At 52.9% G+C, this 13,780-nt stretch overlaps 6 protein-coding genes across 6 annotated transcripts; 3 read left to right on the forward strand and 3 right to left on the reverse strand.

The window, feature by feature from the left end:
• Window positions 1-56: 56 nt before the first annotated feature.
• On the forward strand, window positions 57-482 carry RHO25_009666 (uncharacterized protein; the record flags this gene model as incomplete). Its single annotated transcript, XM_023601198.2, has 4 exons — window positions 57-104; window positions 162-258; window positions 313-407; window positions 462-482. 4 exons carry the CDS (start codon window positions 57-59, stop codon window positions 480-482), a joined length of 261 nt encoding a protein of 86 aa, XP_023453962.1.
• A 2,525-nt stretch (window positions 483-3,007) lies between these two features.
• Window positions 3,008-5,855, forward strand: RHO25_009667 (uncharacterized protein; the record flags this gene model as incomplete). Its single annotated transcript, XM_023601199.2, has 2 exons — window positions 3,008-5,527; window positions 5,580-5,855. 2 exons carry the CDS (start codon window positions 3,008-3,010, stop codon window positions 5,853-5,855), a joined length of 2,796 nt encoding a protein of 931 aa, XP_023453961.1.
• A 653-nt stretch (window positions 5,856-6,508) lies between these two features.
• On the reverse strand, window positions 6,509-7,078 carry RHO25_009668 (uncharacterized protein; the record flags this gene model as incomplete). The annotated part of the gene is made up of 2 exons (XM_065603201.1): window positions 6,509-6,576; window positions 6,646-7,078. 2 exons carry the CDS (start codon window positions 7,076-7,078, stop codon window positions 6,509-6,511), a joined length of 501 nt encoding a protein of 166 aa, XP_065459273.1.
• A 706-nt stretch (window positions 7,079-7,784) lies between these two features.
• RHO25_009669 (uncharacterized protein) lies at window positions 7,785-8,636 on the forward strand (the record flags this gene model as incomplete). Its single annotated transcript, XM_023601200.2, has 2 exons — window positions 7,785-8,105; window positions 8,169-8,636. The coding sequence occupies 2 exons, from the start codon at window positions 7,785-7,787 to the stop codon at window positions 8,634-8,636; spliced, it is 789 nt and encodes a 262-aa protein (XP_023453964.1).
• Window positions 8,637-8,887: 251 nt separating this feature from the next.
• RHO25_009670 (uncharacterized protein) lies at window positions 8,888-10,400 on the reverse strand (the record flags this gene model as incomplete). The annotated part of the gene is made up of 8 exons (XM_065603202.1): window positions 8,888-9,064; window positions 9,126-9,150; window positions 9,352-9,404; window positions 9,587-9,628; window positions 9,723-9,745; window positions 9,874-9,903; window positions 10,086-10,181; window positions 10,325-10,400. 8 exons carry the CDS (start codon window positions 10,398-10,400, stop codon window positions 8,888-8,890), a joined length of 522 nt encoding a protein of 173 aa, XP_065459274.1.
• A 1,204-nt stretch (window positions 10,401-11,604) lies between these two features.
• Window positions 11,605-13,590, reverse strand: RHO25_009671 (uncharacterized protein; the record flags this gene model as incomplete). Its single annotated transcript, XM_023601202.2, has 1 exon — window positions 11,605-13,590. One exon carries the CDS (start codon window positions 13,588-13,590, stop codon window positions 11,605-11,607), a length of 1,986 nt encoding a protein of 661 aa, XP_023453954.1.
• Between the last annotated feature and the right edge of the window lie 190 nt (window positions 13,591-13,780).

Genomic DNA, 13,780 nt, shown 5'->3' on the forward strand with positions numbered 1-13,780 from the left:
GCAGCGCAGTTCCGCCATTGACCACACCACGAACGAGCGCTGCCTTCCACACCACCATGGGCGTGCCATTCGAAGCACTCCTCCCATATGCCATCTGCCTCGGCGTACGATTGCGCTCCTCCCACTCCATCCGACTACGAAGCCACTAACAACTTCCGCAGTTCTTCGGTCTGTCGGGCGCGGGTTTGAGCAAGCTGCGACACATGCAAAATGGTGGCAAGAGACAACGACACTCAGTAGACCAGTGGGATAAGCAAAGTATGTAGGGCAGAAGATGTAGCACGGGGACAGACTACTGACGGGTGCGCGCAGTGATGGACCGAGACAGGCGGCTTACAGGTTTCCTGCGAGGGCAGACGGACAACGTGAAGGCACCAAAGGGCTTTGAGCTAAGCAACCCATGGAGAGTAAGTTGTGCATATTTTGCACACTTGTATCACCTGCTAATTGACGATGTGCAGCTTGAGCCGGGCACTGCATAGATGCAGATGTGCTGTACATTACCCAAGATACTTGAACCAAAGAACTTTTGAACCTATCACAAGACAAGCTTCTACTTGGTTCCATTCAACACAGTACGCCGCAACTCACATTACAGCTCGATTAGGCTTCATAGCATTTCCTTCGACGGTAAAGTTCTGTGCACGTTTGGACTAGAGGTTTGTCTACAACACGGGAAGCACCCTCCCGGGTCCCTCGAACAGCACGACCTGAAAGATCTGTCACGCCAGCATGGCTGTGTAACAAGGAATCCAACATGCGTATATCAGGAATGCAGATCACTGACCTCGAAGTCGTATTGGGACTGCGATCCTCAAGAGGCCACTTCCCGGGACGTGATGTGCGAGACATCTTACTGGGACAAAAGCTCAAGTTGTTGCCGCACAGTTGTGCTTGTTGATCGAGGACGACAAGTTCGAAGTCGCGGCAGAACATTGACGCTGTTACCGGAGTATGCATTCTACTGGTTCATACGTGCTCATCGACTTCCAACGCTTGTTATGAGTATGAGCTTCTGTACAGCTTCGCTCTAGTGAGTATCGCTCTCAAAGAGAGGAATAGGACATCGCGTATGCGCACGACCGACATAGCTTGAACGGATTCCACCATCGAGCGTCATCTCCCTTCTATTATAGCACGCTTGATATGATGTCTGGTTCCCATTGCAGATATCGCGCACAATTCTCAGCAGCCGGGGAGAGAAGTGAGAGTGGTCCTACAATGAGAGCGCAGTTCTCACTGCGGTCACAAGACGTACAACATGCTCCAAGTGCGCCGTTGAAATAGTCAACGTAATTCGCCCCGATGAAACTAGCTGCTCGCGATCGCGATTGCCCTTTTCGCACGCAACGTCCGCAAACGCACTCTCGATGTGTGAAGCGTGTAGCCATGAACACGCCACGATCCCGATGAAATGATGCCAAATGCCATCATTGCCATGTGATTGATGGCTCACGCAGCGTTCAAAGGTTGTCATATAGAGGGCTTCTAGAATGGTCAATGCAATACTGAAGAGTATGGCCCGCGTTTTTAGACGCTGGTCACCATCAACGACTTGGGAACTGCATGTTATCGTGTGCTACATCACGTAGAGAGTATCGAAGTGCGTAGCTGGCTTTGCCTTGGTTTTCTGGTGATGATACGTAAGCTGAACGTATATTGCGAAGAGCGTGAGGACAGAGTGTCGATCGCTCGCATTTTTGAACAGAAACACTTTGTGCTAAAGTACCCGGGCCCGACCTGCTACAGATGCGCGAAATGAGGATATCGGAGACGCAGTCATGCCAGTTGCTCTCGACTCAGGATCCCAAGATAGCGCGATGAAGCTCAATTTTAGGCAATGGACCATGCGTGCAACGGCCAGCGTCTGGACAGCAGGACCTGCATTTGGGATGATGGGACAGATCTCGGGCTCGATAAAGATCACTGGCCATACGACCCTTCACTGTGCGGATTTGTGGTTCGGCCGGTGATTTTCCATCTGCCCTGCTCCGCGCAGCACGCTTTTGCAGAACCCGTGAGCGGTAGTGGGCGTTGGGGATCAGGCATCATCATTGCGCACCGTTACTTTTGCAATTATGATCAAGGTTATGTGACAGCATCTGCTTCGCGGGGATCACATGTGTCATGACCGGACACCCTCAGCTCTGGCATATTTCACAGTTCGCATTGCCGATCTTCGATTGGTTGCAGGCTTGTGGGAGTGGCCGTGTTTGACCAGCGTGAAAGTGGCTCTGACTAGCAGCCCTGCCGCGTGCAAGGCCGCACTTAAATATATCACGAGTCTGCCGGCGTACGCGTGCGGACGATATTGATACGCTGAGTCGCGTGGAAAAGGGGCCGGTAGTTCCCCTGCTTGGTGCTTGCGAAAAGACGGCGGCTCTGCGCGCGAAAAAGCCGCGTGAGCCTATGAGCGGTCTTCACTCACGGCAGTGCCGGCCGGCGGTGCGCAACTCTATCGCCTCTCCGTGTTCCTAGGCCAGCGCTGCGCTGCGCTGCGTGTGCTCCGCTCCTTCACGGCCGTTGAAGAAGCGGCCCTGCGTTTCCATTTTCCACTCTTTGACGCTTCGTGCTCCGCTCCTTGGACATTTGCACGTTGGACTTGTACAGCGCAGGCCTGGCTGTCGGCGTTGAGCAGGTCATATCTGGGGCCGTCGAGGAAGAGCAATTGGCAATAAAGTGTGCTGCATCACCCCTGCCGCCCGCCAGCCCGGGGTGCCATCTTTGGGGGCTGCTTCTTACGTGCGCCGGCGTGCATACGAACTGCCTGACAGACACCAATTTCCAGCTGACATTCCTCGATCCTCCAGCACACCACCAGTGCCACCTGGGCAACCGCCGCCGCCTCTCACTCCTCCACCGCGCCCGCTTGAAGAATGCTTGGTCGTGTTGCATACCCAGGGCGCCTTTGAGAGATTAAGACGCGGCACAGGCATCGCACGGGCATTGGGTAGCCGAGCAGACTGTCTGGCGCCGTCGACCGACCGGAAAACGCGGAGAGAAGCACATGATGCAGAGCAATGGTAACGGCTACCAGCACGGGCGGAAATCAGTGCCAGAGTACGAAAGCTATGACGGGAGTGGTTACGGGAGTCCTATATCATCTGCACGGAGTTCTTACGCCACCAGACCACCGCCAGCAATGCCAGCAAGAGCACACGCCCTGAGCCAGAGCACAAATGGTGGCTACGGCGACTTCGACTTTGACGCGAGCTTCCCGGAGCCACCCAGGCTGCCATCAAGTCACGCGAATGCCAGTGTGAATGCGCGCAACCACTTTGAGGACATCAAGTTCGGCCTGGACAACCAGATCGCAGGCCACCATATGCAGCTGAACACGAACGCACATGCCGAGAACCACGATGCGGTTGGGCGGCATTTGCTCTACGAGACCGCATTGCTGGATACGCAGGCTTTCGAGATTTTGGACATGGGCCAGATCGATGAATTGAAGAAAGAACATGCAAGGCTCAACTCGAGGATCGACGCTGCGAATCGCAAGCTGGTCCTGGAGATCAAAATGAAGGATGCCGCGCAGAACTTGAACAGGCTGTACTCCGCCGGTAAGAAGGATGGCAGGCCGGACACTCCGCAAAGCCCAGACAAGGACAGGCACAGCCTGATGGGGGGCAGAAAACGGACGAGCAGCAACAATAGTGCGGGGGGTCTTATACAAGCTGAGGACGAGCTATCGCAAAGCATCAAGAAAGTGGATGAGCTTAATGAGCAGATCAGGACCATGATGGAACGACGACAAGTTGTGGAGAGATCTCTACTCAGACACACTGCTGCCGTGCTGGCAGATCAAGCGAACAAGCCTTCAGAAGCCTGGCTTGCCAACGGACACCGAAACCTTGACGGCGATGACGAAGTGCTCGGACATGCGCCAGACGGGCTTGACGAGTTCGACGGCATAAGAGACATCTTGAAGGGTGCACCCGCAGCTTCCAAGAGTAGTGCAGACGTTCAGCGAATGCAAGCAGAGCACGAGCAACAAATGATCAACATGCAGAAGAGAATGCAACAGCTCAATGCACAGTTGCGAAGCGTGATCACGGATGCCAGTCAGGTGCGCGGCCAGGAACCGGAGCCAGAGCCACATATTGCTCCTTCCGAAAGCTTGGAATCATCCCTCGAGAACACGTTCGCTGTGCTGGAAGCGAACATGCACATCATGCAACAGGAACGAGAGAAGAACAAGGTGCATTATGCACGTGTGCAAGACAGTGCTTCGGAAACCCGAAATTTGGTCGAGCAGCAGCTCGAGGACGTCAACAACCAACTTCACAGCACTCTGCAGATCTCGTCAGTGATGGAGGCTCTCAAGGATCTCAGAGAGCCACCCCAGGCAACAGGCCATGGGTACCAGAACCAGGTGCAGTACCTCGAGGATAGCCTGCACACGCTGCAAAAGCTCCTGCAGGAGCACAACGAGCAGCTGGAAATCGCCAAGCATGCATCATCAGGAATCCAGGACGCCCAGTCGGCTGCCGCCAAACAGGCAAAGAGAGCAGAGGAGTATGAGACAGTTGTTGCAGGGTTGTGGGATCTCTTCTCCGACGAGCACCGGTCAAGCCCAGTTGAGGGAGCAAGTGGCAAAGACTTCTCTTTGCAAGCTTTCAGTTCACGCGTGCAAAATCTCATTGACGTGTCAAACAGCGCCAAGGAACAGCAAGAAATTCTTCGTCGCCAGATACAGCAGCAGCGCGACCTCAATGGCAAGTCTGATATGGAAAAGGATCGGGAAATTCAAGAGCTTCAGGCTCGCTACGAAGCACTGAACAGCTCTTACGATGCCACACAGCAGGACCTGGCGAAGGCCGTGGAGAATCATCTTTTCGCCGATCAGCAGGCGCAACAGGCGCAGACAGACATGCAAGAGGTCATGTCTCAGATTGACGAATTGCGCAAGACCGTAGAGGCCGCCGAAGCACGAAGCAAGGCTCTTGACGAGCGACATGCTCTCATTCTTGCTGAGCGGGACTCCCTTGGAGCGGAACGAGACGCCCATAAACAGAAACTCGAAGACGTTCAACAGGAGATGCAAGATATGGAGGGCGAGCTTGTCAGGCTGACTACTGAGCTCACAATGGCGAAGGCGGAGCTGGAAGGCGCCTATGGCTCGCGTAAGGAGCGGCAGAAGGAAGCTGGTGCAAGCGAGGCAGAATTAGATGCCCTTGCTGCGCTGAAGGACCAGGAAATCGCTCAGCTTCGACGTGAGCATGCTGAGAAGACGAAGTTGCTCGAGCAGGAGTTGCAAGATATGATGACGGAGTTCCAGGAAATGACTCGCGAGTCGCTTGAACTGGAGAAGGAACGTGGTCAGCTGGAGAACCTTATTGACACGCTACGTGAAAGGACGGAACAACTGGAAGGAGAATTGAGTGATCACCAAGTGCAATGGATGGGTGTCAAATCTCCTGGCGCTGATGGCGTGGTCAAAGAAAGCACCAGTGTCATGGTGCTTCGGCAAGAGTTCAAGAAAATGATGCGAGAGTCGAGAGCCGAAGGACTCCGATTACTCAGAGTATGTCTAGTCGTTGTACCCTCAACTGTTTTTATGCTGACAATCGGTGCAGGCTGAGCAAGAAGAACGGCGACGACTCGAGACTGAGGTTCGAAAGACTCGCCAACTCAACTCACCTCTCGGCCGTGGCCCAGGTCGACCTGGCAGCCTCGCACATAACCGTCTCAACAGCATTGCATCATCTCAGGGTGGATCATACCTTACAAACGGATCGACACCAGCCACGAGCCTCGGAAGTCCACCAGCAACCACAATGAACTTGCCTAATTCTGGGCTGCCACCATCAAACGAGGCCCTTAAGACACAGCCACAGCCACAAGCCACCTGACGGTGACCGTCAATGGCGCCATATTTACGAAAGGCTGCCAATGGATTCTCTGTACTGCCTGGCAAGTAGAGGCATCTCCTTTGCACTGCTATTCCCACACATCATTATTCTGTTCCGGATCCGAGATCTGCGTTTTCCTATGTGGAACGTGGCAAAGACACGACATTACCTGGTGCTTGCGAGTGGACCATCTAGGAGGACTACTGCCACATTTACGAGCATTGCGAGGAGGCGCTTATTGCAAGTACTTCAAAAGACCATGGGAGCAGGCGGCATATCGATGCACGTTTCAATCATTGCGTTGACTCCGCTTCCGAGCGTGGGCAACATGGGCGGTCGGGACCTTACGGCCATTTGATGCATTTCATATACAGCAGCGTTCGATGAAGGCTGCATTTCGCTTGCAAGCTCAATGTGGAAACAAACATTACATTTGGTGTTGGAGGCGTATTCTGAAAATTTGGAGACGACAGACAATGACGAGACGGAAGGTCTGTATCATGTATAAATATGTGCTGGGCTGATCTAGCTAGCCTCTTCTTACTGTGTATAGAGAAAGAACATTGAGCGCAAAGCTCGGAGACTCATGAGGTGCCACGCTTGCGACTGAAAAGAGAGCACTGTTTTCTACTTTTCGTGTCATTGGGAGATATCTATACTTTGCACTCGACTTGCACCATCTTCACAGGATCTGCCTGTCCTTCTAGCGGGTTCTTCCTCTCTGCAACGATATCAGCGGGAATGGTCTAGCAAGCAAGTCGTCAACCAACAAACAAACAAACAAACTCACCCCTCTCCCACTTCTCCAAATGGTCCAACTCCATCTTCTTCCCGATCAACGTCTCTCCGTTCCATGGAAATGCCCTTACGCCACAAAGAATATTCATCGTGCCCAGGAACAGCCAATACCAGTGATACCAGGCAAGCGACTCAGGTTGCCGGATCCAAGGCAGGAAGAATGCAGCGAGGAAGAGCAGGCCGCCCAAAGATGTGAGGATGGCTGAGATGATTGAGGATCTTATTGCGGAGGAATTGTCTATGCCAGAGAGGATCTCACGAAGTCGTTGGAGTCTGGGAAGGTCCTGTGGGTCCATGCGGCGGAGAGCTTGGTGGTGGGACAGGTCGACCAGGAAGGGGTGGAAGGGGTGGAGAGTTGGGAGAATTTCGGTGAAGAATGTCTTATACCATGGTGGGCTAGAGGGAAGAGTAAGGCCTTGCGACATGCTAGAGATAGGATGTGGTAATGGGAAAGGCGAAGATTGAAAGGTCGATGCTTGTAGTAGCTGGAGTATGCCTTGTTGGGCAGATTTGAATAAGACCTATAAGTCTCTATTCGCATAAGCTGCGTACTCATCGCTCCAAAAGTGGCTCATGATCCGTCGATTTGCATTCGAGTCTGCGCATCCTATGTGCCGAGATATCCGGCATGTTCGATGCCACCTCGACAGCTCTGATCTAATGTCATGCACTCAACCTTATTGGTCCTGCATCTACCAGACTTCTGTCCCCTTTGGAATCGGAGAGCGGCGAGTATTTGCACTCATGGAAGCGAGTTTGTTGTAGAACATGCCGATAATCCAGCGTCTAGATCACTGCTCTATTTCCAGAGATGGCGGGTATGAGGTCATGTTGCTTGTTGGTGACAAAGGCAGAATAGAATGCGGAGTGAAGTGAAGCTGCCGATCCTTGGCATCTCTCCATCGCTCGGCAACGCGCGACGCGTGAACCGCAAACTTATTAACCATCAACAAAGTACTCGAGAAATCACGCGTTATCGCAAAGCCTATTGTATGCGCAGCGACTGCCAAAAGCATTCCTGGCCACACTTCTCCGCATGCGAAGAGAAATTGAATAACCAAGAAACATCGAACCTCCAAAGCGCACTGAGCGTACCACGAACCACTCGCTGGCGCATCGACACCAGCGACAATGGCAACCTCACATCAACCATTTCCCTCTCGCCCATATACAACCGGCCTCACACGGGGCGCAGGAGGCGCACAAACACCCTACGCCTCCCAAACACCCTTCGCAGCTCCTCAGCAAAATCCAGTCTCAGGCTTTAACGCGACCGGCGCAGGCGGAGGCTTTGGCACAGCAGGACCTTCCGGCACCACACAACAACAACGCGATGCGCAACGTCTCGAGCGCGAACGACAAGAGCGCCTCGAACGGGAGAGAAGAGAAGCAGAAGAGCGTGATGCGCTAGATAGAATCAGCGAGGAACAAAGAGAAGAGATTAACGAAGCTGTAAGCAAGCGCACAACGGAGAACACGCGAAACGCATACACATAGCTAACATTGAGACTACAGTTTCAACTTTTCGACCTAGACAAAGACAACCATATCGACTACCACGAGCTGAAAGTTGCTCTCAAAGCCCTGGGCTTCGAACTTCCCAAGACCGAACTTCTACAAATTCTCCAGCAACACGGTGTACCAGCTTCGTCACTCACTGGGACTCGTTCAGCCGTACCTCCACCAGCACAACCGACTTTCTCAGGGCCGTCGCGATTACTGCTCTCGCATCAAGCATTTGTTAGCATAGCGGCACAGCGCGTGCTGGCTCGCGATCCAAGAGAGGAAATCGCGAGAGCGTTTGAGCTTTTCGACGCCGATGGCAAGGGGAGGATAGAACTGCAGGACTTGAGGAGAGTGGCGCGTGAACTGGGAGAGGGTCTGCAAGAAGAGGAGCTGGCGGCTATGATCGAGGAATTCGACGTGCGAGGGCAGGGAGGCATCACGCAGGAGGAGTTCATTGGCATCTGTTTGGGCGGGTGAGGACATGCATAGTGTTCTTCAGTGTTGGTCTAGTTCTTCATTGTCTTTGGAGCACTCAATGGGGCATGGGTCGATGGGTAAGCGAAGGCGTTACGGAGCACTTGAGAGCAGACTATTCGTATGAAAATTTGTTTGATGAGCACGTTTCAATTAATGAAGTATTCCTACTTTCGTGGCCAAAACACGTCGCGCATCCATGGTAGCATTGATGATGCCGGAGTTCGCGACCAGCTTGGCCAACTTGTTCTTGGTCATGCGCTTCCCCTCTCAGATGGCTTGCGTGACTGATACCGATAGCCTGGATGGGCGATTGCGTGCTGACGCTTCTCCTCTTCAGCTCGGCTCTTGTACTCTTCTACGACATATGGCTTCTCGGATCGCCATCTGGCAGCGCCGGCGCACACTGCCGCATGAGAAGACATAGAGCGCTAGATGGAGCGAGGAGCTTAGCATTACGCACCGCCTCCCGGACGATGGTGGCTCCTGTACATGAAGACCAAGTAATCGAACAAACCTGGAGCCCAGTCAGCGAGTGTTCAACACTAATATCTGATGTTGAGGTACGCTGGACGGGAATGGTGCTATCAGAATCAAAGGCCCTGTCAGGGGCCATCTCGTCAATGCAGACTTTTTGACTGCTCGGCCGACCGTCGTGAGATATGATAAGGAATCATCATGGAATGTTTGTGTGCAGAGGACGAGGAAAATTGCTTACCAAATATCATGTAATGTTATCCTGACCTCGCGTTGTCGTCGACCACTGCTGACCTGCGACTGAGTCAGTATATTGCGCGTTGTACGAGATCGCGATGCATAATGTAAAGCCACAAGAGATCAGGCTTTCGCAACTTCTCGTCTGCGCCACCTGTCACAGTGGCTTGGACATATGCTTGTCATTTGGTTTTGTTGGAATCATCATGGTAGTAAAGGTCGAGGTTGAGAGTGCTTACCGTCAGGTCAACGTTCCGAACGAACACATGGTGTCGAGGCAGCTAACACCTCGCAAAATGCGTGTAAGAAAGCAGACCAAGGGAAGGTCGAGCTGTTCTGTCTCGTCAGCGGTTGCACCGAGCAAATGTGAGCGACAGGAGGACGTGATGTGGAGATTGCTATCAGTTAGGCATGAATGGTTTGGTAATGTTTGTGTCTGCATCGACAAAGCCGAATCAGACTCGTCATCAAGATTCATCAGGAAATCTCGGGTGGAATGGGAGGAGAGGAGAGGGTGATGCCATACCCTGAGTTGAGGAACTCGAGTTTATTGAGACTAGTCATAGGTCAGCTGTAAGCTCCAAAAACGTTCTCGAGAGGAGAGTTGTGCGCGAATGTCAAAATCAGTGGACGAGGTTTTCTAGGCCTGTCACAGAATGGCGTATCGGCTCATGTGTTTGTGTCGGAGCCCAGTGCCGCTTCATCAGATGACGAGTCGGGAAGGAAGTGACGACTTACCATATATGCCTCGATCAAGATCAGATTTCGCCTTCATGCGCTGCTTCTTCTCGGTCTTCGCCACGGCAGAACCAGTGGCACCGTGCCTGCTCTCCACTAACCTGGCGGTTGCCTGCTTGCTGCAGCGCACCAGTGATTTGGGTGGCCATGCCCTCACTGCAGTTGTCTGCCATTTGTAGCCTTGCTTTTTCCCCAAGCTCAGTGCAGACGGCAGTCATGCTGGGTGCTGCATTTGGCACGGCGCGCATTCCTGTTGTCCTCAATGCGAGACTGGAGGTAGATTCGGAACTCCTCTGTCATGGTGTCGGTGGCCATGTCGGTGGTAGTGGATCCGATTGTTTGGGCGCGGTGAAAGGGTAATAACAAAAGGATGTGCGAACGCGGTATGAGTGAGGCCTGCACGCGACTCGGTGAACTCGCGGGTTCGGGTCACTGCTGCCATATCCACGTCAGTACATGCTCGACAACAATTTCATTCGTTGAGCCATGGTGGAGGGAGTGTAGTCAGGATTTGAGCCATTTTCGCATCAAAGGATAATGAGTAAAAAACCCTCAGGCGGTAATTCCAATTTTTGCTGGATCATCATTCGGGAAGTCGTGCTGGTTAGGAGTGCTGACTTACCGACTGTAATAGCAACGGGCCTGGTCATGTCTGCGTCTGCTTGCGGCTGCTGATACTGAGTGCGGAGCGCGTGGAGCTCAGGCGGGTATGGCAAAGTCCAGCTGACATGCACCGTGGCATCGTGCCATTCAGAGTGAAGCTAATCTCGGCAGAGCCTGCTTACTGTCAGTAAGAGATCGCCAAGCACTCCAGATTTGCAGTGAGAGGTGAGCGTCGTCTTTCAGACTGACGTAGCAATGTAGCTTCAATCCTCCGAAGAGGTCAGAGACTCTAGTTTGCGGTTGTGCGTGTTGTCATCAGGATGAGAGGGGAGCAAGAGGAATATGGCTTACCGAGAGGCATTGGCTACTTCATGGCATTGTTGGGTGTGTTGCCGACAGCACTGAGTGCTGTGTTGCAGCGATGTCGATGTTGGAGGTCGGAGGTGGATGGAGAGGCGCGGCTGAAGTTGCTCGGTAGAGAATTTTGAGCAAAGGAAATGGAGCTTGGGTCAAGTTGCGGCTGGTTCCTTCCCCTTCTTGGCATTGCTGCCTTAGTAGACAACTTCACCCTCGCTTCGACATATCAACTGAGCATCACTCACGTGTTGCACGCACTTCACTTTTGAATGCTTGCACCAGCGCGTCTGCGTAATTATTGCTTCGATGACTGTACGAATATAGGAGCAGACCCTAAAGTGATTGTCGCACAAACCTGACAACACTATTTTCAAGCAGAATTTGGGATCGACCAACTCTTTCTCGTTGTGCGAGAATGTGGTACAATTACAACTGTCTGTCAATGTGTTCCAGATCCCTGATGCTGAGAGACGGAAAGCACAGAGGCCAAGTGAGCAGGATAGTAGCACTGATTCAAAGCCATCCGACCCAGTCTCCCTCACAGTGGAGCTAGTTAGTGTTACACAGCAGCAGTGGCAGCAGCGGCCTCCTTACTCTGTTCCTCAAACGCCTTTCGGTATGCACTTGTCGCCTGCGCAAGCGCTTGCAGCGTCGGCTTGACCATAGCATCCACGGCTTTCTTTCCGCCAGCTACCGTGCTATCATAATCGATTTTCCGGCGCTTGCCGGTTCTCTGGTAGTATTCTTCTACTTGCTTCTTGATCTTGCCAACCTTCTGCTCCCGTTCAGCATCGGCTTGATCGCCGACAGCATTGATGCGATCTACGCTGCGGTCGAGCGTCGATACAAGCTGTGCAAGCTCATTGGTCTTTGAGGCGTCTCCTGATAGGAACAAGCTCCAGAAGTAGTGCAGGAACTCGTTCGTGGTGTTGTTTGTCATGACTAGATTGTCGTAGATTTCGGGACTCAGCCCATTCAGAGACGTCGCTTCCGGTGAATTGAAGTCACGCCGCGACTTGATCGAAGACATAATTGTCGTCGACGCGGTGTCCATCGCAGCGTGCGAGCCAACTTTGGCCTTCTTCTTCCTTGCATTGCCATTCGTTTGTGCTGAAGACGCCTCATCGTCTGAATCTGAATCGTCATCCGTATGGTATCCGATGACATGATCGAGCCGGAGGGTGCCCTTGACATCACTGCCAAGCTGCGTTGGCTGAAGGCCGCTGTTCATCGTTGTGAGAACTTGTCGTGGATCTTGTTTCGCGTACAGCTTCGCGTCAGCAGACAGAGTATCTTTATCACCTCCAAGATACCGCTGTTGCTCCTTGATACTTAGCCTGACCCGATTGTCTACGTCCTCATTGGCAAGATCGCGAAGTCGCAGCTGCTCAAATGTCTCTTCGTCCAACCCAATTGGCGCGTGAGCCTCGCCATCTTCAGGCGCTACATGAGCCATCATCTTCTCCGAGAGGTTGTTCAGCACTCGCAAGATCGGCACTTTGTCTGTCGAAGTCGGACGCATATCCTGATCAGGCCTGTTACCCTTTCGCTGACTGTGATTCTGCTCATTGCCTTCCAGGTCCATCCAATGTGGGATGTGCTGTATGCTGGCGGGTCCAGTCGATTCCCGGTCCAGGTACTTGTCAAACCTGGCATCTCGCTTGTCATTTTGCGCGATCTTTTCTCCCTTCAGCTTCTTTAGCAATCGGCTGCCGAAGAAACCTGTCCAAAAGTCCGTCTGGCTGAGTGGAGGCACGTTGTCGTTGTAGGCTTCCTTCACTATGGGGTACTGCTTGAAAATGAGATGGATCTGCTCCTTTGTGATTGCCAAATGCTTGACATCTGGCTCGCCCGCCTTCTCCGCCGGCTTCACGATGAACTTGATCTCGGGCAGGACATTGTACTCTCCCTGCTTTTGAGCTTTCTCGATGGCATGGGCCCGAAGCAGATGCAATCTCGCGATCCAAAACTGCCCTGTGAACTGTGCGAGTGACACTGATTCAGGTTTGTCTTTCAGCGCCTGATTGAATCTCTCTTGCAATGCACGATTCGACTCGAGCAGCGAGCGCTGTAAGCTGATGTCCGACTTCAACTTCGCATCATCATACCAGCCTTCGTCAGCTTTTGAGGATGAGACCGCCTTTGCTATGGCCATCGCGGCGCTCGCACTGCTATCTTCGCCACCAGCACCGCCTGCAGCAGCCGCTCCAGCGGCAGGCGCAACAAGCTGAGCAGCATCCTTGGCCTTGTTCGCCGCGATAGTGTTCCTCAAAACCTCCGTCGTGTTCTCCTGCTCCTTGCGCGCATTCTCTTTGTGATTGAAGGTGAAGACATAGCTAGCTTCGCCGACTACAATCTTTAGCGCGATCGCTTTCGATGTGGCAGGCGTTTGTTGCAGGTTCGTGATATCGGCGACGGGTATTGTCACCGAGGGCGGTGATGACGGTGGCGATGCTGGACTCCAGAAGACATATTTGCGGTCTTCGGCGACAGTGAGGATGCCATCCTTCTTTTTGAAGACGGCGGTCGCGATTGTAGGAGGCATCGTTGAAGGTGCAAGCGAGGCGTGGAGAGGCGAATTTCAAGTCGGCGTCATTGCTATTGGCCAGGCACCACCACGACAAACATCAAAGCAAGAGGTTCTGTGCAGCACATATGTCACTCGCATGTTTACTCGAATCGGAAGGTGAATAGTTCTGGCAATCAAAAATAAAGTACTGTCACATCGCATGTCA

Source organism: Cercospora beticola, chromosome 6 (assembly GCF_033473495.1).
Source record: "Cercospora beticola chromosome 6, complete sequence".
Classification (NCBI taxonomy): domain Eukaryota; kingdom Fungi; phylum Ascomycota; class Dothideomycetes; order Mycosphaerellales; family Mycosphaerellaceae; genus Cercospora; species Cercospora beticola.